General features: G+C 38.8%; 1 protein-coding gene across 4 annotated transcripts in view; it reads right to left on the bottom strand.

Moving 5' to 3' along the window:
* Positions 1–1260: 1260 nt before the first annotated feature.
* Positions 1261–26763, bottom strand: part of CPS1 (carbamoyl-phosphate synthase 1) — a 137840-nt gene continuing 112337 nt past the window's right edge. For all 4 annotated transcript variants that reach the window (XM_047721302.1, XM_047721300.1, XM_047721299.1 and 1 more), the window contains exons 30-39: positions 25328–25405; positions 22625–22732; positions 20890–20979; positions 19637–19807; positions 17058–17132; positions 14274–14372; positions 5649–5708; positions 4759–4871; positions 3074–3203; positions 1261–2350 (exon numbers count right to left, since the gene is read on the bottom strand). In XM_047721302.1, the coding sequence (XP_047577258.1) occupies positions 2252–2350; positions 3074–3203; positions 4759–4871; positions 5649–5708; positions 14274–14372; positions 17058–17132; positions 19637–19807; positions 20890–20979; positions 22625–22732; positions 25328–25405 (1023 nt within the window). In that variant the 3' untranslated portion in view covers positions 1261–2251. The remainder of the gene's footprint in view (positions 2351–3073; positions 3204–4758; positions 4872–5648; positions 5709–14273; positions 14373–17057; positions 17133–19636; positions 19808–20889; positions 20980–22624; positions 22733–25327; positions 25406–26763) is intronic.

Here is a 26763-nt window from a genome sequence, read left to right as displayed (position 1 = left end):
AATTTTTTTAAATTTACATGTGGCTTAAACACATACAACCAAGATTCTGTCCTCAACTTCTATCCCTTGCCCTCTCTTTCCACACATACCCTGAGCTTATCATACAAATTACTTGTAATTTCCTTCAATGGATGCCCTATTTTGTCTCCCCGGGGAACTATGATGTGCTGTTCCAGACAACAAATGAGGCCATCTCCCCAGAAAAGCCTTTCTCTGATCTCTGCAGGCAAATTAAGTCTTTCTTCTTTGTGAGAAATGTATTTTTTTTTTACATATTTGTCTTCCTTATAAGACATTAAAAAAAAACAAAACTGCATTTTGTGTGACCTTAGTCATGTTACTTAACTTTTGTCTGCCTCTGTTTATTTAAAATATGGCGAAGACAGCACCTACTCACAGGGGTAAATCAGGTAAAGTGTTTAAAAAGGCCTGAGGTATAATAGGTGTTCCATGATGCTAGTTATTATGGTGGTGTGATGGTGATAAGTGGTACAGTATCGGGAAAGTACTAGAATGATAGGAGGGATCATGGTATATCCTACACCAACCATTGCAGAAACTCACTAAATATTTTCAGGTATATGAATAAATGGATGCTCAGGGAGTACATTATTATAATATCAAAGGGAAGAAGCAGTGAAGGTTTCAATGATGGTGGTAACAAGGAGCAGAGGAGGAGCAAATGAATTTGCAAAGCCTTCATGGAAATTTACATCAAGTGGTAATCCCTTGACTATGGGGTGAGAGGCAAGGGATACAAACTATTACACCATCATTATCTTAGGACCTCCACAAAGCCCCATTTTAGGTGGTATTTCTGGGATATGGTTATCCCTGGGATATTAGCACTATCTCCACCAGGCGATATGGACCAGCTTCTGATAGGGTCAAGTACTTCTGTGCGTTATGCAAGGCATTTGTTTAAAAGTTTCTTATATCTATGTGGCAATCTTTAGTCAGTGTGTGGTTGTATACATTTGAAAAGATTGAGATCAAAGACAATATATAACCACATAATAATTTCTTTAATGAGACTTGTAAACAAGGTGAGGGAACAAGAAAAAAAAATGTAACAGCCTAGGTGTTGTTATTTTTAATATTAATTTGCTCATTCATATCCTACATGGCTTTTAAAGAAAAAGAAAAAGTCACATAATCCTGGCTCAAAATTGTGTTTCATCAGAGAAGTGAAGTGATTTTGTGAAATCAATTAAATCAATGTTAAAAAAATAAAATAAAATAAATACAAGAGTACAAATGTACAGCCTCTTAATAGCATTTTATTTAAAAGTTTACAATTAGAGCACACGTAATAACACAAAAAGTTTAAAAGTGACACAGGCTGCCCTGTAGAAAGCACTTTTCTTGTAGGCAGAAGGAATGGGAACCTTGTGCTTAAAATGTGTGGCATTCATAGCATAGTACGGGGCTCAGTAGATCAACAGAATCCATAATCTGAAGGCAATGAACATAACTTCCAACTTATTCCAAAACTGGTGGGGGGAGGTGGGAAAAGATGGCATCAACCTGAAGATTTCACTTGGCTCAGGTTAAATCCAAAGGAAAACAAGAACAGAAAACCACCTCAGCAGCATCTACTCTCTGCAGACATACTCCAAAACACAAAACTACAAACCAGTGTCCATTAAAGAAATCCATACTTTAAAGACCTCTGTCACTTCTCAAATTCAGTACTGTAGAAAGGAATAGGGATATTCCTGGGTGAGCCAGATAATTGAGAATAAGTATCAAAAAGATGCTTTACACAAACATCATGATGAAGAGGTTCATAAATTAAATCCATATTTCATTTTAATGAATTTTTATAGTATTCTGCCTTGTTAAAATGTCCTGAGTACGGCAGATGCTGTTTAAAACCAATGACAATGAAAATATGTATAGTAATAGTTCAGAAGATAGAGAAGCAACGTTTTCTACCTTGATCATCATTAATTAGCACCATAAAATGTTAGCTGCAAATAAGCACATAGGTAAGTTTGGCCCGCCTAAAATAAGGCATTAGAAAATAGATGAATTCTCATGCAGAACAAGTTATTTAGGAAGGGATTTAAGAAAAGTTTGTAAAAAGTGACACGACAATTTGTGAAAGAAAGGAATGTTAAGGCATAGCCAAGTAAACTGAAATAGTTTGGTGTCAATATCTGTCTCTGTAGAAGACGGTTGGGGAATCAGTTCCTTTAGATCCGGTGTGGCTTGGGTTGGTTTCAGCTGGACCCCGGTGTTGATTTCTTTATGCCATTTTCCCAGCACCGTACTGCCTGTAGTGGAAAAGACTCTTGGAGTCCACTTTGCGGGATTTCTGCACAGCCTCAGCAAAAAGTTTGGTCACCTGAAAACATAAGGGTAGGAATCTTAGTGACCCACATGACATGAAAGTGAAGATTTAATGAAGCAGGAGCAAAAGGTCAGTTTCTGCTCCCAATTTCTAAAGGGACATGTGATGAAAGACACAAAAATTTTTATTTAATCAGGACTGTCTCCTATATTTCAGACCTAATCCCTGCCCCTCAACTCCCCCCAGGGATTAAAACGGACTCAGGGCGGGGAAAATACGATGAGTCGAAAGTCACTGAGTCTTGAAGTACAATTCTTCTCTGCAATAAATTTGGTGGGTCATGTCCAAGTGGACCTAACATACCTCACGTGATCGTTTTCTGTGAATTGGACAAGTGCTTGCACTGTATCTGGATCCTCAATTATCATTAACCTGTTGCTCTTTTATGATGGCTTTCATTTAGAAACAATGGAATAAAAGTTTGTCTCTTTATTCTATGCCACACCACACTTTTTATTTAAAAGATAATTGCATGGCTAATGAGTAAGAATGGCTATCTGTGGCTTTTGATTATCTCAATTGCTTGATCACCAACTGTCTGTTAGGCCATGACCTACCATAATAGCACCATTATTTTAGATTCTATTTAAAAATTCTTTTCCATTCTGAATGTTACAAGAAGGGGAGAAGAGGGATGTGTATATGTTGATGAATACTCTTAAGGGAGACATAGAAATAAAAACCTGCACGTAGCTATATTTGAGGAAAAGAACATACCTGGAAATTAGTGAGGAGAGCAATTCCACTGTCCACAGCTGTCCTCCGAATCACATAATTATCATGGACAAACTTAGTGTTGTTATTGGGCAGGTTAATCACCAGGTCAATGCTGCCATCTCTAATCAATCTGGAAGAATAATCAAAATAAACAAAAGTTTGTAGGTGGCAATGTATATTTTATAATTAGTTTTTAAAATACTAACGTAATTATTCTCTTGTGCATTCAAGTCAAAGTCCTACTGAGTTGACTGCCATCTGCCCTCCTCTGTTCCTAAATAGATGTTCAAATTACATTAATTGTTTTATCGCGTTCTTGAAAGAATTCTGATGGAAGTCTAACTAAGTAAATGGAAAGGTTTTTTCTTTCCCAAATGCTATCTATCCATAGAAGAATTGATAGGTATTTACTTATTTTACAAGGAGGTTTTTCTCCAGTATTGAAGTCCATTCCACTCCCATACTCCCAATTCCCAGACTTTTACCTCACTGCCTGCTTCCCAGTGCCTCTCAGCTAATGGTATGCCAACACAGATATGTCAACAACACTTGCTTTTGAATTAAATCTCTTCGCATTCTGTTGCTGGGCCGCTATACACACTAGGGGACATTTAAATGTCAGACAGCATGAAGGAATGCTAAATGTTGTTTTACAAAGTCCTAATCAAGTGCCTATAGCATCTTTGGAAATCTACTAAGGTGTGAACAGTTTGCCCTTCTTTTATTAATTTCATAATGATTTATAGGTGGCCTTCTTGAGAGCCCAAACAAATGGTAGCCATTTAACAGACTGTAATATCCTAGAAAAACTGAGAATTTTCTCGTATGTACCTATGCCACATACCTCTCTAAGTGTTGATGTAATGGAATTCCTAAAGACTCACATTGTGCACTAAAATAGTATGTCTTAGGGCGCCTGGGTGGCTCAGTGGGTTAAGCCGCTGCCTTCGGCTCAGGTCATGATCTCAGGGTCCTGGGATCGAGTCCCGCATCGGGCTCTCTGCTCAGCAGGGAGCCTGCTTCCCTCTCTCTCTCTCTCTCTGCCTGCCTCTCTGTCTACTTGTGATCTCTCTCTGTCAAATAAATAAATAAAATCTTTTAAAAAAATAGTATGTCTTAGCAAATCTAATGAGGACATAGCCTAAGGCATAATAACCAACCTGATTAGACAATAGTAAATTAGGTAATTCAATGGTTGGTGTTATCTTAGCACTCACCACAGTCTCTGGCATATAGCAAGTGCTCAATAAATGGGACGGATTTATTCACACACAAACCTCAGTGAAATGCAGCTGGTCAATCTTAAATTTGATAGACCCACCTACATACAATCTAAGTTTAATGTAAAATATCAAGTGCTGTATTACATTCTCCATGTCTGGTTCTCATCACTGAGATCTTGCTGTCCATTCAGGAAAGCATCCTTACTAGAAAATATTTTGAAAGATGCCATGTATCAGTATATAGACATATGGCATTATATGTTATTGTAACAGCAAAGTTCACGAGAATGAAACTTTACTATAATCCACAGATTTATTCATCTGAAATGGCTAAGAGGACTTTTAGAAGACTTGCAATAGGGTAAGGTAAAGTATTCACCTTACTAGTTCCCAAAAATCATACTAGTTCCCCAAAATTAATCCTCTATCTGTAGGAAGATAGAACTCTGCCCCAGTGCTTACTTTCTGATGGAAGAGAGGCTGGGGTTCTGTCCTTCCTGAGACGGCCATGCCACTGGGGTGGCAGGGACATTGTTGGCATTGAGCCAGTCTGACGTGGCTTCCGTGGCAAAGAGCTGCATTTAAAATGGAAAAGTCAGTTACTGAATCACAGGGACGGCTTTCATGGAACAAAGAAACCTAATGGGACACACTTGTCACTTAAATCATAAAGTAGAAGAAAGTGGTATGTATGAGAAGCAAGAATACCCTGGATAGAGATTTGGACGCACTGGCCAGAGTCATGTGCACTTCATATATTTTAAAAATATTCTAAGGAACAACAAATATTCTAAGGAATATTTTTAAAATACTCTAAGTGTAACTGCTTTTGTAGAAGAAAAAAAAAAACAAAAAAACAAAGAATTATTACTGGCTGAGGATTTACTGTTATCAAACCAACAAAGCCCCAGGACCACAGGCCCACTCTGAACGTCGGGAATTATTTTGTTTGACTGAACCAGGCTTTGTGTGGAAGTATTTGTGGCAAAGAAGTTTTGCCTATAACTACAACAGCTGGAAACTATGACTTCATATGGAAACAAGAAAAGGAAAAAGAAAAAATATATAGGAAATGCATTGGACCTTTGTCCCAATCTTGTGTAAACGAAACTTTCTAAGTGTTTAGATGCCAACTCCCATGGAGTTTATGGTACCTTTGTTATAACTTAAAACTAGTCTTTCTAATAATTTTATTCTATTGAAGTTTTGAAACTATTACGTTAGTTAAATCTTTCAAGTTGAAACGTTATATTTTGAGCTATTTCATTCCTTAAGATTCATTAATATTCTCTTTTGTGAATAGATTTCAGGGCTTACAGAAAACGACTTGAAAAAAAATTGATATCACATACCTTGAAGCCTTCGTTGTGTAACTGTTCAGCCACACCAAGGAATCTGGGACGGAATGATTGCTGAAATTAAAAGAATTTAACAAAATTCACTTTCCAGATATTCCGCTCTTTATTTAGTCATATGCAATATGGTATTCTCTCATGCCATTATCAGAGGCAATGCCATATGTTGCTAGGTGCTTTAGATTCAAAGGTGACAAGTTGGATCCTCTCATCCTCCTAAAGTGAGTACCGAGTTCTTACTTATTTGTCCCTATAGGTAAAATTACATCCACAAAGTCTTGCTCTCTACAATCTGACTTTTCACCTTGCCCTCAAATTCTTCCACTCCCTATTTAATCCACTTTGTCTGCAGATTAAGATCCACCTTGGTCCTACATGGATCCTTCTCCAGGTCAGGGAGAATTTAAACACACCTGGGTTAGGAGTCCAACACCAGGTCAGCCTTGTTGATGGTTCTGCCTGCTCAACCAGTTCTACCCGCTGAATTCTAACTTGGTCCCGTTCTTAGATGACTGGGCCCTATCCCAACAGCTTGCCCATACCTCCCTTCAATAAGTCAACCATTTTGGACTCAAGTTTGCATTAACTTTAAAGAATGAAAGAATGGTCTCTAGAGTCACTAAGCTGCCTTTGAGATCCTGGTTTTACCATTCATTTTTAATGTGTCCTTAGAAAAATTAATGTCTTTGAGTCTCCATTTCTTCCTTTTTAAAATGGCAGTGAGCATGGTAGTATATCTTTTCTTGGGACTCTACAATAAACTGTGTGACCTTGAGAAACTTACTTAACCCCTCTGTGATGTACTTTCCTCATCTGTTAAATGGGAATAGCAACAGTATCCGTGTCAAAGGGTCATTGTGAGTATTCAATGAGTTAGTTTATAAGTAAGCACTTCTTAAAAGTGTCAGTATAGGAACTTAGTCCATTAATAGTTGTTGTACAAAGTTACTTGCCCATTAATAGTTCTCATTAAGTATTCATTGTTATTATTAAAACGTTTGTTTTTTCAGCCTCCCAGAGACTAGATCCCCACCCCTGGACATTAGTTTCCAAGCCTGACTTCCTCTACTGGCTGTCATATTTCAAATATAAGCCAACTTTCTCCTCACATATATTTTACTTCCAGACAAGCTTTCCTCAGGTTCCAATTCACCATTCAGATATGTTCTTAGAGCCCATTGTTGTGAACTTCCTAGAGCCTTAGCTGGACCCATCTGGTGTCCAGGTCCTGCTTTCCCTGGACTCCTGCACATTGTCACCAGAGTTCCTCCATTATGAACTTACCCCTTCCTGTGACCACAAACCAGTATTTGCAAGACAGTGATCAGGGTGAGAGAAAAAAAAAAAAAGCCAAGTGGGCTACCCAAAAGTCAATCCCTTACCTTGACCTCCTTAATTGGAATGTTTGGGTAACTGAGCTAAACAGCACACGGTTAAACAGCACACAGTTAAAAACGTATCTATTCTGCCTTTGGCTAAACATGTTAACTGTTTTCTCTTGTAAAAAGTTTACAAACAGATGAAATAATTTGGTTACTTCAGTACATGTTTTATAATCTATTTAGAAACCATATTGGTAACAGCTAAAAAAAAAAAAAACAAGGAGATGATCTTAGAGCCTCAAAGAAACTAAGAATTGTGATAATAAAGCATATCAAGATCCTTGCACAATTTTGATAATGTTCAGCCCATACAACCTCCTAATATTTATTTGCAGAGGCTTTCTGAGAACAGATCTAAATCCTAGGAAAAGACTCCAAAGACTATATTCAAATATAAAATTCTTTTGGATTCAGGCTCTCTCAATCCCAGAACTGCAGTTTTATGAGAGGAAACTATTGGCAAATAGAAAAGATAAATGCGACTGGATGAATCTCAGCTAAGGCGGGCTCAGGGGTTATTCACGGACAGTCTTCTAGAACACAAATTGTAACCATGCCCAGGATAGTAGCTTTCCATTCCTGCTTAGGACCAAACAGGAAGAAATGGGCCTTAGTTGCAAGAAGCTCATGGCTAGACGTAAAGAAAAGAAAATATAGAAGTATAAAATCAGAGTAACTCAGTGACCTTAGAGTAATTTAATGAGGCATATGGCAGCCTCCTTAAGAGTAGGTTAGGCAGAAGAATAGGACAATGACTCTTTAAGCTTGATTCTACTTGGAAAACAGGGTCTGAATTAGATGGCATTTTAAGGTTTCTTCACATTTCAAGATTCCTTGAAATACAGTAAATATACATGAAATATTCTAAATGAACTTCTGAATCTCCCTGATTTGGAACACTACATTGTGATCTTCTGCTAAACACAGGACGGACTTAATTAAGTAAGCACGAGAGCACATTAGAAGATGCAACATAAAATTGTCCAACAAGTTATTAACTGATACACTAATCGTGTATTGAACAAACTATTCTCAATGTCTTAAAAATTTTCCCTAGCAAAATGTCACTAATAATATATAGCCATGTGATAACATAACATTGAAACCATTTTCTAAAATACAATTTCAGGGGCACCTGGGTGGTAAAGCTGATTAAGCGTCCAACTCCTGGTTGCAGCTCAGGTCATGATTCTCAGGGTTGTGGCACTGAGCCCTGTGTGGTGCTCTCTGCTCAGCTCGGAGTCTGGCACTGAGCCCTGTGTGGTGCTCTCTGCTCAGCTCGGAGTCTGACTGAGATTCTCTCCCTTCCTCTGCCCCTCCCCACCAAATGCTCTCTCTCTAAAATAAGTAAATAAATCTTTTAAAAATATATCATTTCAGGGCGCCTGGGTGGCTCAGTGGGTTAAAGCCTCTGCCTTCGGCTCAGGTCGTGATCCCAGGGTCCAGGGATCAAGTCCCGCATCAGGCTCTCTGCTCAGCAGGGAGCCTGTTTCCTCCTCTCTCTCTCTGCCTGCCTCTCTGCCTACTTGTGATCTCTGTCTGTCAAATAAATAAATAAAATATTTTTAAAAAATAAAAAATAAAAAATATATCATTTCACAAGCACAGCAGTTCTCAAAATGTTGTTCCCCAGGAAATTAGTATCACCTGAGAATCTGTTTAAAATATAAAAGTTAAAGGGCACCTGGTGGCTCAGTCAGTTATGCATCTATCTGCCTTTGGCTTAGGTCATGACCCCAGGGTCCTGGGATCTAGCCCTGCATCAGTTTCCTTGCTCAAGAGGGAGCCTGCTTCTCCCTCTCCTCCCTGCTCCTGCTTTCTCTCACTATCTGTCGCTCTCTCTCAAATAAATAAATAAAATATTTAAAAAAAAAAACAAAGTAGAAAAGTTTGGGTCCCACCTTAGATCTGTGGAATCAAGAACTCTGAGAGTGGATCCCAATAATCTGCATTTTGACAAACCCTCCAGGTGATTCTGACACACACTTAAGTTTAGGAGGAGGAGGGAAGAAGAAATAGGAGAACCATCCTTCACTCATTTTGTAATTTGAGGTGAAGATCCATTAACCTTGGCCAAAGTCACAATGAAAACTGTTGAGGAAGGAGTACCAGAATGTAATTTTTTTCTTTGCTATTTTAAAGTAAAATAAGTCAGCAAGTCCTCTAAGACCTGCAGACACCAGTCAGAACCTCATTATGGAGCTGTTTCAATGCTGTCCCCCAAGTGGAAAAGATAAATATCCAACATGACAGTATTGGCAGTTCCCAGCCGGGGAACCACTCTGCCTTCTAGTCTGGGGTGTTGGCTTTCATAGCCACATTATAAACTTCTATCAAACATGTATTGAACACTTGTGACACATAAAACAGCCTCTCCACAAAAAGAAATTACAGCTGTCAGCTTGCATGTGAGTAGCCCCAGATTTAATAGCTGATTGAAAATACCTGGGTAAGAAACCATTTGTTACTAAAGGTGAAAAGTACAAGCTGATTTATTTCCTGGAAAATGTTTATAAGAAAGAAAGTCCCTTAAAAATGAAAAAAAAAATACATATTTCCTCCAATTATCATTTTCACATGATTCCAACTTCTGGCTGCCAAACAGAAAGCCCAGTTAATGTTGTGTGGTACTTGTGGATTCTACGGGGACGTCTGCATCGACAACTCTATGGTTGTTCCTAATGATTCTGTATTGAAGACAAAAGGTTATTCATGTCACTCAGCGTTGTCTTTTTCAAATAAAACGCTTGCTTTGTGTTTCGGAGCAAGACTGAAGCTGCAGATGTCAGGATGGTGCTCGCCACCCCACAAACATCGTTGAATAGCCCAATCAGAGGCGAAAAGACAGTGAGTGCTCTTGATCTACTCTAGAGTAAATCATTCATTGTTAAAGGGTGTTCCAGAAAACTTCAAAACAAGACAGATTGCCTACTCATAGCAACTAAAAATAAATCCTGATGGGATGAAAGGAGGCTGGAAATATTGCAGGAAAATAAAGGATGATTTTGTTGCCATATAAACCTACATTATGCCTTTTTTATTAGGATCTGTGCCTATGGAAAGCCTCTTGTTAGCGACCCAGTGCATGTAATACTTGACAAGAATCCTTTGACAAAATCTAAATCTTGACTTTTTTCCCCCTAAGTTCTAGTTATACACAATTGATGTTATGAATATTTCAAATTCCCCAGGTGATTTGTCCCATAGGATCTAACTTTGGGAGGGCAGAAACAGAAGGTCTGTGTGTGTAAAGGAGTAGGGTAGGAAAGAGAAGAGAAAGAGAAGGTTAGGAGACTGCAGTGCAACAAATTAGCATGCACATGCCCACACACACACACACACACACACACACACAAACTCTATTTACTAGATGTTGAGAAGTGGCTGATACTTGCTAGTAATACATTACTATTTAAAACATGTGTTAAACTACCAAAAATAAGGAAAAAAATGTTTCCTCGCTCAGAGTCATTTTTACATCTCCTATGTAATTTCTCTTTCCCCCCAATTTTTTCTTGCAACCTGTTGTGAAAATGAATGAGTTAAGGTATCTTCAATTAAATGCTTGTGTTTGTCACAGGAAGGTGGGTCAAGGTGGGGACATAAGAGAAAAGGCCTTTCCCTCAAATACATGGGACAGGTCCTGACTATCTTCCTCACTTCTCCATGAAGGAATAATTAAGCAAATTAACTGCAGTGGTGTTGGCTATGAGCATTCATCTGTGCATGAAGTCTACACAGCATCAGGCTCAATTAATGATTATCTTAAAGAAATCAAAATTCAGGGGCACCTGGGTGGCTCAGTGGGTTAAAGCCTCTGCCTTCAGCTCAGGTCATGGTCTCAGGGTTCTGGGATCGAGCCCCGCATGGGGCTCTCTGCTCAGCAGGGAGCCTGCTTCCCCCGCCCCTCTCTGCCTGCCTCTCGGCCTACTTGTGATTTCTCTCTCTATCAAATAAATAAATAAAATGTTTAAAAAAATCAAAATTCAGTGGTGGATTTCTTTCTTAGAACTTCACTCAAGAACTCAACTAACCGTGTTCCTTTGTATTTACTGGTTCTAATGCCCATTAGCATATTAGCATAGGGCCCCTAATGTCCACATATTGTATTAAATTAGCAGTACTTTTTTAGGTCCTTCTCGCTTCTGACTTTATATATTTGAACGAGTGAATTATTCTGACCATGCTGAATCATGTAAAATAAAATGATTTTTTTTAAAGTGCAATGCATACTGAAAATATGGAACCTGAATTACTTTGTCCACCGTCCCTAGGAAGTCTGAGTATAAAAGGCCTCCGTTAGGTTTGGTCCCATGCTATCTAAGAAGATACCTAGTGAGTTTTCTAGCTATTAATGCTCCAGTTAGTATATCCTGTCATGTTGTTCAGCTAAATTTATGATGCGTTTTTAAAAGTCACTCTCAGTGACAATCCACCAGATGGTAACAGAGAGCGTGTCCTTGAACTGCCGGGAGGGGCAGCTCTTCCTTGCCGCCCACGCTGACTAGGTCAAAAAGTGACTCTCGTCCATCTCCTGCTAATCAATTCTACCATAGCTACTAATACTTTATTAAATATAATTTTATGTTAAGCATTTCTTTATTTTTTAAAAGATTTCATTTACTTATTTGCCAAAGAGAGAGGGAGCACAAGCAGGGGGAGCAGAAGCAGAGGCAGAGGCAGGGGGAGCAGCAGACTCCCTGCTGAGCAGGGACCCTGATGTGGGGCTGGATCCCGGGATCCTGGGATCATGACCTGAGCTGAAGGCAGATGCTCAACCAACTGAGCACCCCCCACCCCAGCATCCCTTAAACAATTTCTTTAAATATACTTTTTAAACTTTATAATTAAAATAGACACATATCTAAAGCCCTAACGTTGCGCACTTACACACAAGTATAAAGTTCTAAGAAGTCATGTAGCTGCTGCCATACTGATCTCTTTAAAAAAGAACGTGCTGAAAGATAAAAAAAACTTCAGTGGGCAGAACCTCATTCCTTTAAGAAACCTCTTTTTACCCTACAAAACCCTCTTTTTTTCCTCCAACCATAAAGCAAAAAATTCTGCTCATTGATGCCAAAATCACACAAATACCTCATAGGGATCGAATTAATTTTTGCTTAATATTTCCTGCAGCACTAGAACCAAACAAGGCACAATTTTATACCTCACTGCCTTCTTAAACTGGTATTTTAAAATGTTAGCACTATTATGATTAGTTGTGAAGACGGGGACTAAGGGCACAGTCTCCTCTGAATGTCCCCAGGTCTCACATTAAACTTTAAGCCATAACTGGAAGTTGGGCCAATACTCTCATATTTGTGACTTAATAATACTTAATACTCATTTATAACACGATGAGTCTCTCATATGGTGTGAGGTGTCTCCAAACTGCCATTAAGCTTCACAATTGCAAGTCATCTTGTTAGCCTCTGCTCTAACTGTTCTCCATCTCCCTTTCGGCACCTTTATGAAGCAAAGTTCCAAGTTGCTCTTTGCAGAAACTTCTCCAAAGCCACTATGCATCCAGTCTCCAGAGGCTAATTTGCTGATATGAAGACACCCTAATGAGGTGGTATCTATAATAATCACCCACAGTCTTGAGAATACCTGGTACTGTTCTAATTATATTTTTATTGATTTTTATGTAACCATGCAGGGTTTGAGCTTATTAAAAGTACGGCAGGGGTGATATTTAAGACCAGCTATTGTTTTTATAGGATCCAAGAATTTATCCGAAATATAAGTGAAAGACCAGGTGGAAAGTATTTAGTATTTTTTAGGAAATTTATAAACAGAACAGACAAATGATTTCCATTTGATGTGCAATAATAAAAAATTAATAAGCAAAGCAATAATAATTACTTAATAAAGCAACTGCTTAAGAAAGCAATAATAAACCAATAATGCCCTTTCACACTCTATAAAGGTATTCTCTTATAATTATTTCACTTGGCTTTGACTTAGAAGACTTACCAAATAATGATACTCAAGAACCTCTGCAGGATACTGTGGACTCTGCTAACTTTCTTAAGCCCATTAAGCTCCTTCCCTTCAAGAACTTTCTGTCAGTTGAGGAGTAAGAAAATCCCTCCAGTAATGCCCAAGTCTTCTTCAGGTTTGGATCTTTGACATTTACAAATGGTCCTCAACGTGAAAAAGTCCAACTTTACAGTAGTGAAAGCTATACACATTCAGTGACAGCCATACTTCGAATTTTGAATTTTTATCTTTTCCCAGGCTGGTGATATGCAGTAGGAAACTCTGTAGTGATGTGGGCAGCAGTGGTTCCCAGTCAGGCCACACGAGCATGAGGGCGAACAACCCATACACTTAAAACCATTCTACTTTTCACTCTCAGTACAGTATTCAATAAATTACATGAGATATGTAATGCTTTATTATAAATCGGCCTTGTGTCAGATGAATTTGCCACACTGTTGGCTGACATAAAGTGTTCTGAGCACACTTAAGAGAGGCTATGCTAAGCCATGATGCTCGGTAGGGTAGGTATATTAAATGCATTTGACTTCTGGTATTTTCAACTTATGATAAGTTTACTGAGGCATCACCCCACCATAAAATGTGGAAGATCTATAGTATTTCCAAGTTGAAATGTGAATGAATGAAGGTAAGGAAGGAAAGAACAAAGGTCAAGAAGGGATCACAGAGCTTCAGCTGGGGATGTGTTCGGTTTGAAACGTCAGATAGAGGTATTCAAGAGACGGCTGGAAATATGGGATAATGAAGTATGAAGATTTAAAGATGACAGTTATGGATAGGACAGTGGATTCCACAGACACGAACTGGCAAAGGGGAAAGTCAAGAGATAGACAGAGACAGAGAGAAAGACGAGGTGAGACCCAACTTTATGGAAAGCATATGTTCAAGGGCTAAGGAGGAAAAACTAAGAGCAGAGCACATAGGAAAGATGTAACCAAGAAACAGAAGAGATTCCTGTTTAAGGCATCCTAAATCCTTCTCAGAACAAAGACCCTTTTCACTAGAGACCTTCCTTCTTTTTGTTTTATTTATTCACTTATTTGTTTTGATTGCTACAATGGAAAAAAGCAAAATCCAGGGAACATATAGAGAACAAACATCCATTTTTTATATTAGTTGCTGTTTTCTTTAGTGGAGCTTAAAACAAACCTCCCCTCTTTTATACCACAATTCAGGTCCTTTCTCAGCCACTTCTAGCATGTGCCCAGGGGCATGCACGCAACCACACACCACTTACCTGGATTCCAATCAGGATGCCCTTCTGGGGTATCTTAAACCCTGTGGAAAGCATTGCCTTTAGGAAAGCTGTGTGAATACCTTCACCAAAGCAAGCCACCTGTTTAGAATAAATTAAAATGTAAAATAAGAAGAAGCAAACACTAGTCAAACAGCTCTTACTGATAAACAAATACAAATCAAAGCACTTTACTCATAGACCCCTTTGCTAGATTTTATTGAGTTGCCCAAAGACCATGCAGTCTGAATCCGGGGATTAACAAAGCCGGCCAGGGCAGATGTATCTTATGTTTCTAATTAAGCGTAATGAATGAATAAGCAATTCTTTCTCTATCCAACAACACTCCATGGAGCAACTTAACTGGATTCTACTGTGAGTTATTTGGATACAAATCACAGCTTCTGGTTCGTAATGTGGTAAGTTACCAAATGTTAATATGACTTAATGTTTAAATAACAGCATATGTCTGTTACACGATGCCACGGTGCGTGAATGCATGGGTCAGTAGCACACATGCATAACTGCTGACCAATTGGTTGGGAGTCATTTGGTACAGCTTCTGAGAAAGCTTTTTGAGAAATTCAATAAATCCATGAAAATCTCAATTTAAAATCATTTTCATAAAATGAACCAAAATGCCCTGTTTAGACTAGTTCTGAATACCACAGCCATGTGCCAATAAATAAATAGATAAATAAAATAAAAACCATTCCAAACTAACATATAATGTTTGGGTTACACAGAAGTTTCAGCGAGGGTAATTGTGCTATTAGATAACTACAAGTCAAATGGCCCCCATAACCATAGAACAAGTAGTATATCTGAGCATGATGGGAATAGATTCTGCCACGCATATCATCATTTGGCACAGGTACAGAACCACCATTATAGTAAATAACACTGATGGCTAAATTCATTCTTTAAGCAAATGACTCCCTTATTGTGAAAAGGATGTTCTCATGACTATGACCTTCAACCAATCACGAGTACATGCTACTTTTCAGCAAACTCTTTCTTTGGTCAATTAATGATCAGCTAGCCTCAGTAATCTCAACCTCAGTTAATGAAACCCAAATTCTACTGATAGGACCAGGCAATCCCATCATAAAAGCAGATAGAACAACACACAAGAGGTTTCAGCAGTTTTCTTAAAAAAAAAAACAAAAAAACAAACAAACAAAAAATAAAAACAGAAAACAGTCAGATATTCAAGTAAGCTCAGGTCTAACATAGCCACCTTGCCACTAAAAAAAATAAAACAGCCCTTACCTAGTTCAAGAGGTAAAGGTTTAGTCAGTCCCACAACAAGCCATCTGAACACTGAAAATGTCTTTTCGAAGCATAACTGAGATTTCACCTAAGCTAGAATTATTATTCTGATCTCAGTTATGAAATAGCCCTTGTAACATCCCACTCAGTGACACCTGGAAGTATGACTCTAACAATAGAAGAATTAACTCTCTACTTCTGAAATAGAGCACAACAAAGGTGAGCTGAGCTTCTAATTCTTTTGTATTCTCATATTTCAACAACTCCAATAATGTATGTCTGGAGACAGAATGGACATAGGCAGTGAAAATAAGTTTGCCATACTAGAGAAAACAGCACAAAGGAAAGCCGATCTCTCCCGGATCTGAACCCTGGATCTGCTGAAAACAGCCCTGCTACCAAGTGACCCTGGGATCCGTGTGAGCCTGAAGAGCATCTCCTTAAACAGCAGAGAACCGTAATGCAGGCCCCTCGTTTTAAAGATAGGTTTTCTCACCTGGTAAATTAAAAGCAGCAGCAAAGGAGCTAAGAGAAGGCAATCGCCAGTCCAAATACAAACAAGATAGCCATTTATTCCTCACTCCCTGCCTCCCTGTCTCGCTTCACCTCTCAGCACAGATGTTGCTTGTAACCAGGCAACCACATAAGACATTACATATTTATTGTAATTAAATATTTTCCTCTTTCAGGTGTTCCTTAATAGCAAGAGGAAACTATAATGCCTCACAGTCTGATGTTGCCACTCTGATGTGCACTGATGAGAATCTGAAGGTTGTATCTAGTAAGTCTGTCAAGGGCTGGGTGATTCATAAAATGTCCTGACACTGACATGTAGGGAACTTTCTAGAATCTGACAGTTCTCTACAAGAAACACAGTTCACATTCTTAAAGAAACCTTCTGCTGACAAGAGTCCCAACACAAGTGAAGAGGGACATCCAGTGGCCAATCCCATTATAGGTTTTAGATGATCCCCAGGAGATTCACTTTGCTTTGCAAGTTTTTTTGAGATTTTTGCATTTATCTGCAGATTCCACAATGTTTAGGTCTGCAATCTTTCTAATGCTGTACAGTCATTCTACATATTGCTAGTAAAAACCCAATGATTTAATTTCATAGTAGCAAGACACTGAGGGAGGTAGGGGTGGGAAATGCTGTTACAGAGAGACCTTGAAATGAAAACTTAAAATAAAGCAGAAAGACCCAGGAGATATTTACTTAGACATGTAAAGAAATATTTTGGAAGCTGTTCTCAATGTGTAATGTGGAAATGAATTAGGAACACATACATTAGATTCATGAGTTAAATATGTGTGAAAATTTAGACTCTGGTCCACAAAAGTACAAGACTTTTCTTTAGTTCAAAATTCTTCAGCCCTTTCAGACTTACTCTGATAACAGAAGTTTGTGTCCCCCTTTATACTTAATAACTTACTTACTGTATTATAATCAGCTCATAAAACCATAGATTTCAAAGTAGATTTAATGAAAGCATTCATGGATCATTAACCAGTTACCTCTCCAGTGGAAGCCATCTCACATCGCAGAATGGGGTCAGCATCCCTCAACCTGGGCCAGGAAAACATTGGAGCCTGTCAGAAATAATGGGGAGGAAAAATATGTGAGAGAAAGGTATAAAAGGAATGAGAGAGGATAAATATATTTAGTGAACAGTCTCTCACAGTTTCATTTAGGCTATGGTAGACACATAAAAAAATCTCTTTGGTCTAAGCATCTGACTTGAAAAATAGCTTTAAAACTCTGTTCCAAGAATTTCTTGAGCTCTTGGCCAAAAGCTTGGGTTAAATAATCACAAATTATTTCTGTAAATAGGGCCCCTGTGACCAGTCTAGTCCAGTGTTTCTAATCTGGCTTACACATATTCTTATTGGAGTGATTTCAAACAAAGTCTACTGGGCATTGGTCTCCCCAAGCACAGAGTTCAAACACATTTTTTTCTTGGTAGGCTTTGGAAACATTCCTCTTCTTTTTCTGATCATTTGAACTTGCAACAGGCAACCATGCCAGAAATGTCTGTCTGTAAGCTGACTTCTGAGACATTAAACTGTTGTTGACACCTCTTAAAAAGCTTTGAAAAACATTCTGCCTGGACACACTTCTGCCCAGAACTTTCATGTGAACTAGAACATAGATAAGAGTGTTTCTTCTTCATTTATTTTATCGGTGTAGTTCATCAGGAACCAAGTCCTGGTTTCTTGCATCTATCCGTATTTCTAGTGAGGACTCTTCTTCGATTCTGGTACCCTTCCAAGTTATCCTGGGATTCTAGCTCGGGGTCACTTCACGAGGTCATCCTTAGTCAAGTTATATATTTCTCCACTCTAGCTTTTCTGTGCTCTCATCTGTGGACGTCCATCCAGCTCCCTAGGCCTGTGTTAAGACTGACTATAAAGAAGCCATTCATTTTTAAAAAGTCAAGAGTCATATACAATGATAATTAGAAAGGAAGTAAACTGGAAGATATGGTGCATTTTAAAAGATGCTTATCTGTCCTTCATTACTGTTTTTAACTGGAAATTGTTTCATACACATAAGTGTATGCATATTTCTGTGCCTATGAATTCAGAAACATCAATTTGAAATGTATCTATAGAATTTCGAATGGAAAATATTTTTCAGGGCCTTCTACTTATTGGTCTCAAACAAAGAAATACTATGTATTTTTTTTTTTACCTATGTATAATTCCCACTGAAAGCTTTAACAATTTATGTTGTGTCATAGTCTCCAGGAATAAAGTGCCACCCTTCCCCAGTACACCGAATGACATTCCATCTCAATGCACCTTAAATCCAAGTCATCCTAAATTATTAAGCTAAATAAGATTAATAATTTTTTTTTTTTTATTTATAGCTTCAACTTAAAGCTTCCACTATAAAAGTCAGAAGTCAGAGTCTCAGCTGTAACACAATTATGACTCAGGTCACTAGGACATATAGGAATGGAAATCTTTTGAAGGCATCCAAAATATATAAATGTCACATAAATACATCCCATGATATAAATTGATTCCATCTTATGTTTTTTCTATATTTTCTATATTTTCTATAACATTCAAATATATTTATATAGTATCTCACTAATCCTCATACTTGATTAATGAAGTAAAGTCATAATTATAAATACTCTGTGCCTGGGTGTGCTGAGGCAGCTAGAGGAGCTCAATGGTTTTATTATTAAAGTATTATTAGAAATATACATCTAGGGGCGCCTCGGTGTCTCAGTGGGTTAAAGCCTCTGCCTTCGGCTCAGGTCATGGTCTCAGGGTCCTGGGATCGAGCCCCGCATTGGGCTCTCTGCTCAGCGGAGAGCCTATTTCCTCCTCTATCTCTGCCTGCTTCTCTGCCTACTTGTGATCTCTGTCCGTCAAATAAATAAATAATCTTCACAGAGGTGCCATCAATTTCATTTCCTTCGTGGCACCACCGTGAATAGCAACAGCTATTTTAGCCTTTCAAGAGGAAAAATTGTGCTGCTGAAGAAAATAGGAACTAAGCAAGGTGGCCAAGGTAGTTAGAATTTAACCAACAGCACAAGGTAACACTTTTTACAAGACCCATGTATTCCTGAAGTCTTGGCATAATTCCAAAGGGACACAATTCAAGCCTTATCCTAACAAAATATGTCCGGAATTTCTGTTTACCAACCAAACCAAACTACTGTGTATCAATTGCAATGTCATAGTTTATAATTCATTCAGCTAGTTGGTTTTGAAGTTATATAATTCTAAATGATTTTTTTATTATTTTTGAAATGGATAAAAATTGATATAAAGTTGCCTGTGTGTATATTCAAAGGAAACATAATAAATCCCTGGTCCAGCACTTTAGTTAGAAAGTTCATGAAGTATCAAAATTATTTTTTTTTTACATTTTTAAATTTTTTTTTTTTAAAGTAAGCCCCCAATGTAGGGCTTGAAGTCATGACCCTCAGATGAAGTCACATGCTCTCCTACTGACTGAGCCAGCCAGGCATCCATCAAGATTATTTTTGATGAAAAATTTTTCCTTTAATTTCTTGAAACTTAAAAAAATGACTGATAGTCATTTTTATGTTACCTTAATTGCAACATGTTACCTTAATTGCCACATAATCAGCAGGAATTATGGGATGATCCAATGTGGGAAGAGGCTTCTCATCAATGCTCTCTCCAATCATCACCTTGGTGGCCACATCAATGAAGTCTACCCCCAGTGTCTTAGAAACAAAAGGGAAGGATCGAGAGGCTCTCAGGTTACACTCAATCACCTGGAGAGACAGACAAAGAAATTCAAAAAAAGAGAGAAATGATGGTGACATCCAATGACAACATATTAACATTCTCCCTGTCACCTGGGTTCTAGCAGTTTTTTACTGGAGCCAGCTCTTTTTTCGCCAGACTCTTCCTTTTCTCCCCGCTGCTCACACTTTGGCTAACCAGTTTCCTTTTCCTATCTTTGAATTCTGACTTTTTTTCATCTGCTTTCCACAACTTCATCTCCACACACTGCTGATAGATTTTAATGCAGAACTCAGATAATGCCATGTCCCTGCTGAAAAGTCTTCACTGGGTTTCCACTGGCCATCGGATGAAAGTCTTGTCCTTGAAGGCTTTCTATTCTCTTGTCTCAACCTATCTCTCTATGTTATCTTGTACCATTTCCCTGAACCCAATTTTACTTTCCAAGATTGCCCTGCACCATTTACTTAGAAAAATGATCTTGCTAAACTGAACTAGTTGCTATCTCCCCAAATGTGCCAAATTTTCTCTTAGATGTTCTGTTTATAATGTCCTCTCTACCTTCTTTTGTTTGTCAAAATTCCAGCCATTCTTTAAGACCCACTTAAAATATAAAAATCTTAAAATACAAAAATGTGACTTATCCATCTTTATTGCCACCATATGATTTCACATAGTAGATGCTGCTGAACCAATTCTGGTTACTGACTGGTTACATTAAATAGACTAATTAAGACTAGTCTAGTTGATTTAACATTTTTTTGTACATCAGTAGTATCTGAGACTTCAGTGTATACAATTTGTGACTATTCGACATATTCAGATAGTCACTGTGTCCATCTTTCTGTACTGCAGATGGCAGTCAGCAGTCCTCTTTCCAGTGGGTCGGAGTGCTTTCCATAACGGTGACTGACATATCAGTGCCACCAAAGGCCTCTGCCTTCCAGCAGGGCAGGCCGTCTGTGCTGTGCAACGACCCACACTCAGACAGGAACAGCTGTAGGAATCTTGGCTGCTCCGTCTGTGCTCACAGAGGAGACCACCAGAGGGGCACAAACCAATATAACCTAACACAGCTTGGTGTCCTCTCAGGCACCTCGGCATTTCTTACCAAGACATCGTTGCCTTTGACAAGAAACTGGACGTTGAATGGGCCAGAGATGGCAAAAGCCTTGGCAATCTTTCGGGTAGCATCCTTCACCTAGATCAAAAGGACAATGACATAGTGCTAAAGAGCATAGCTTGGTTACAAAACACGAAGAAAACACCTCAAACTTAGATTTTTAAACTTTCTTTTGACAGAGAGCTACACCTCCACTAATAATAATAACAGTCATAGTGGCAATAATACTAATAAAAATAATGATAATAGCAGCCACTAACAGGCATCTATCAACAAAATAATAATACATACTAAATGTCCGTAACCATCTAGCAAGTAAAAGAACAAATAGCTTGACAAAATTATCTTTCTGCCAAATGTCCCTATCTCCCTGCCATTGTATATTCTGGTTTTACTCTGAGGGCTAAATGGAATTCTGTCAATCCAGTTGCCTCAGCCCCAGAAACCGCAGTCCAAACTTCCTATCAATCTCACGACCTACCGAGAAAAGCCGGCCCTGAAATTACACGGCACTGCAAAGAGACCAGAGAGACTTCTTTGCTGTGTTTATTCTGCTGCCCTGGACTCTACCTGGGTAGATACGGTCAGAAAGAAATGATGTTTCCTTGCCAGGAAGCTCTGCATGTCACATAAACAAATCCCTACATCCAACCGGAGCCAGACAGTACCCATGCAATGAGGGGCCGCTGACAGCAAGAAACAAGAGCTCCTTGTTCATTACTTTTACAAGAGGGACTCGGCAGCTTAATTAGTTATAAAAGGGAGTAGAGTCCATGGCATATCAAACTCTGAGAGATTCCGAAAAATCTGAGTTCTTGAGGTCATTTATGCTGACATGATCAACGAAAGCACACTTGAAATCCAGGGATGTTGTTCTCTTAGGCAACGGGTGTTACAATAATATATCCTGCCTTCCTATCGAGAACGAAGTGAGACCTTCAGAATCCAGCCCAGTGTACAGCCAGACAGGCCTACCTAGATTTCGATGGCCGGGTTATGGGTAAGCCTCACTGAAAAAGCCAAGCCTGACCTAACATACCTAAAGAGTAAAGGAACAACCACATGAATTATTTCAGGTGATGGTCTCTGAGGCTGCCTCGCAGAGCATACTGAGTACTGAGGCATCATTCTTGGGAAGGTCTTTAAAGCAATGGTTCCAAAGGAGAAGTTGAAAGAGACCTAATCAGAAAGTGCTGGTATGAGATGAGGGTAAGGGTGGACAGTGACAACAAAGTTTCCAGAAGGTTCCTATGTGACTGCTGCATACCTGCTTCTAATTGAGAAGCACGGCTTTATACGCTGCTCACCTAAGTGGCTCTCAAACATAGGAATCATCTGCAGCAGTGTTCTCCAAATGGGGTCCCCAGACCAACAGCAACAACAGCAACATCACTTGGGGACTTGTTAAAAATGCAAACTTGGGGCCCTGCTCAGAACTACTGAATCAGAAACTGGGGGTGGAGTCCAGCAATCTGTAGATGAGCAAGTTCCCCAGGTTGTTACACTGAAGCTCAAGAACCAGCACCCCAGCACACAACCAAGTGGGCTCAAAAGGACAGGAAGGAAACCGTTCTCTCTGAGATACCCAGCAGGCTCAGAACAGGAAAATTCCCCTCATAATTGCATTTCACCTGGAGCATGTCCTACATTGCTCCCTAGTTAAAAAATTTTTTTCTTAATCTTTGCTTTTTTTCCCTTTGCACTTTTCTTGATAAATCATGACCTTTTCAATGGCTCCTTGGCTGACAGTTTGTGTGGGCAGCATCAGAGTAGCATCTCCCGAGTGGACACCTGCATCTTCCACGTGTTCAGAAATGGCATGGGAGATCACCTGGCCAAGAGAAGATTTTAGAAAGAGTTGTCAGGCACCTACTTCAGGGAAGCTGTGGCCCCTCCACCCTGTCTCTCCCCACCCCCCACTCCCCACCCCATTCTAACAGATGCCTGGAGCATTGACCAATTACTCTGCAGAGTCTTTGGGTGAGACGACCACGTAAAGCCACATGCATGGACTCGCCTCCTCCCTGTACAGTGACAGACTGCCCCCGGGGTAGCTGACAGTGGCTGAGCTGACCTCCCTCCTTCATTGATTAGAATGGGTATGAATCAGGAAAATACGACAGCTGAACTGAGTCCTGTTGACTTAAGAACAAATAGGCAGCTAAAGTATTTGGGGCGCACTGGAGGGATCTTTATCTCTTCCTTCCAGGTTAGGGTTTAAACACTAGAAAAGATGGGAGACGTAACTATCCAGCGAGATGCATGTATAACTTAGGTGGTCCAGATAGAAGACTTAAGATCTAGAGCAAGAGATTTTTTAATTAAAATTTGAGAAAGAAGGGGAAGCAAGAAGAAAATATTCTCATCTTCTCTTACAGGTAAGGAAACTAAGGCAAGATAAGAAGAAATAACCCAAGTCCATGTGACTGCTGTATGGCAAGTCAGATTTGAAGCCCTTATCTGTCACATTGCAAAGTTTATGGTCTCAGTCACCATAACCTGAATGTTAATAGCATGTGTGTCTTTGGGAAGTGATAAAGCTGACAGTCGGGGAGAATAATTGGGTAACTGTAAAAGACTTAAATAAATTACAGAGATAATTTGTTTATCAGATTTATAAATGGACTTAAAGCAGAGTAACGTTGGAGTCTCCTGCTGTCACTTAGGAGCTCTGTGACCTGGGCAAGGTACTTTATCTATTCAGCCTTGGTTCCTGATAAGGCAGTACTAACAATGGTATCGGTCTCGTAGAATGTTTGTAAGGGTAAGAGAGAAAGCATATATAGTGTCTGACATGATATTTAGTGCATAGCAAGCATTCAGATTTTTTTATAGTGTCTAGAAATGGGGAGGCACTACTCCCACCGAGCTCTGAAAAGAATCATAATATAGCTGAAGCGCTATTTCCATTTCAGAGTGTGACTATTTTAAAAAATTGTGAGTAACCTGGAACATTTCCAAAAGAAGGAGTCCAGGATGATAAGCAATGGTTGATGTCTAAGAGAAGCTTAGATTAAGAGCATATCCTAGCAAGCTGGAGCCAAATCAGGCCAACAGACGAGCATTATATTTGAAAAAAAAAAAACACAAATGTCTCCAGGCTAGTCTTACATTCTCCACGTTGACATTGGTATGATCACATCGCTCTCATTTTATACCTGAGTCTCAAATACTTAAAACGTTGAAAAGGAGGAAAGATTAAACATATGCTCTACAATTCTGAAGGCCAGAAGGTCAGGAATGAAAAAATTCCAGGGAAGCAGACTTTACCTCAAAAGAAGGAATAAATGAGATGTCCATAAGACATCTTTCAGTCTGACAACTTTCTGTGCTCTGTATAACCAAAGTTGTTAAACAGAAAATAAGTGACCCCTTTCTGGGGATGCTGTAAAGAAAATTCTCATCCTTTGGGGTATGGGGTTGAAATAAATGATTTCTAAGGGTGCTTAAACTCAGGATTATATGATTCTGTAGTAAGAAATAATCACTGATGTGTGTATATATATATATACATATGTGTATGTGTATATATATATACACATATATATATGTATATATATATACATATACATACATACATACATACACATATGTATATATATATATATATATACACACATGACATATCTAAACAACCTTACTTTGAACTATTAATCTGCAAGACCAAAAAGACAAAAAGATTTAACATTTTCAGTAGTGTTTTGAAGTATCTACAAAGTAGAAAATGAAGGACAGTTTTTAAAAATTTTTTTCATTAAAGCAAATAAAATGACACGACTCCCTAAAACATTACTTCCTATATATCAAGATAATTCATAAATGCCTTATTAGTACAACTAGCAAACCTAAGGAAAGCATTCTTCACTTTTTCATTTTTCACTGAAGTTGGAGGCATTCATTGTACTAGAAACACAGATGTGATCTGGTAAGCTAATTTTATGTTATTATCCTTATCCACCCAACTCTGTTTAGTTTTGTCTTTATTAATGCAATAAAAAGGTGGAGGCTGGGAAATCAAGAGAGGAGAAAAACTAGGGATTCAATTAGGAACTTCAGAAAGACAAGTATTAGATGTTTTTATAATACCCATTGAAACATAAAAGGAAACCCACAGACCAAAGAAAATGAGAGAGAAAAATCTATTCAAGAAGAATGATGAGTACAGGATGATAATTAATTTTGAATATCATCAAAGAGAAATCCTAACGGTATGAACACAGGATATATGATACCTGTGACACATACACTAAGTTGTCAGTGAATCTGAAAATTTTTGGACTGAGCCATTCGTCCACTATTCTCAGAGACCTGTTTTGTAGAAATCAGGACCTCTAATCTGTTTCAAAACTGCAAGTTGGGGGTAGGGACAGGTGGAAGAAACTTGATGGGAAGGCAGAGATCTAGGAGATGGGGGTAAAGCACTTACTCTTCCATCTTTGCCAACAGCATCCATTTCCACTTCCCGGGCCCCCTCAATAAATTTTGTCAGCACCACTGGGTGTTCCTGTCATTGAGGAAAAGAGAAGGGCAGAATCCTTAGCTGACATGTGTATAGTGCCAAGTGAAAATTGCATACCGTAAGTAAATCTCAGTGTAATCCTTGCAAAGACCTTAATGCTCAACACACTACACAAACTCATTAGCCAATTTGTTGGGTAATAACAATGTCATTCTCTGCTTTCAGTGAGGGAGAGGGTCTCTCTTCCGTCGTGAGTCCTCAGTCAACTGAACATGAGTGCTGAAATTTCAAATACAGACTTTTAAGTGAGTGACAGGAAAGAGGGGGCTAAGGAGAGGGTCAGATGGGGGAGTTATGAATATTTCTCTATTTTACTTATAACTGTGTATTTTTCTTGGTTCTAGTTCTTTCTCTCTTTGTACACTTGTCTTTTCCAAGTGCTGCAATTTCCTAAATCAGTTCTCTCCAGGAGACTGTGAAAGAAATTAGGAGGAGAATCTCATTTTGTTTTGGTTTTGTTAGGTCCAAGATGGAATCCATTACATGGAACTGACATGCCTTATACCATTTCTAAAGCATGGCATTTGCAGCATTTCTTTTTATTAATCTTAAAACATTCTTCCTTTCTCCACTGTTTTACATCCTTTTCCTTCTCGAAGTTCTCCCCATTCTCAGTTCCTTCATGACAGTGCAGTGATGCCCTCCACCTTAGGACCACTGCTTGCTTTTTCCAGACAAAATGAATAGGTTGACTCACGACCTATAGGGTTCAGGCATCTCTTCTCGACGCCCCAGGCACCAGCAACACACCACTTGCCTTCTTATCAGACCCTGCTTTTCCCTGCTTATCAGAGTCTCTATGCCTCTCTCCCCAAAATGCATCCCACTTTCTCTCCTCAGCTGTGTATTTCAAGTCTCAACTCATGCTTCAAGCCCTGACACAAAAGCTACCTCCTCCCCTAAGCCTTCTCCAAATATCTCCCGTCCTTCTGAACACAAAACCCCTTTGCCCACCATCATGGAGTTCATCTCATGCATATGTGTCAAATTTAATATATCTTATCTCCTTTAGTAGAACACTTGAAATTGAAAGGAATTTTGTGGAAAATTCCAAAAAACCAGTGTTTTATGCCATAAAGAAGCTTCTCTCTCCAATTAAATGAGGAAAATTTTCATACTTCCTTTTCTTCAAAAGCCTACTGGACATGCAACGATCTATTAGCCAAGGGGGGGGGGGGAAGATTCCTTTCCATCTCTGTTCCCTCTTCTTTAAATATCTGATGTTTACTGCAGCAGGACTACTGGAGCTGTGTTGAGACCTATATGGGATTTTTTCCTATATTTTGATGATAATAGCATGATTTAAAAAAAATTACCAGCTGTCTTAGCTTCCCTAGCCAAGC

Source organism: Lutra lutra, chromosome 3 (assembly GCF_902655055.1).
Source record: "Lutra lutra chromosome 3, mLutLut1.2, whole genome shotgun sequence".
Lineage (NCBI taxonomy): Eukaryota > Metazoa > Chordata > Mammalia > Carnivora > Mustelidae > Lutra > Lutra lutra.
This window is presented reverse-complemented; position numbering and strand designations above follow the sequence as displayed.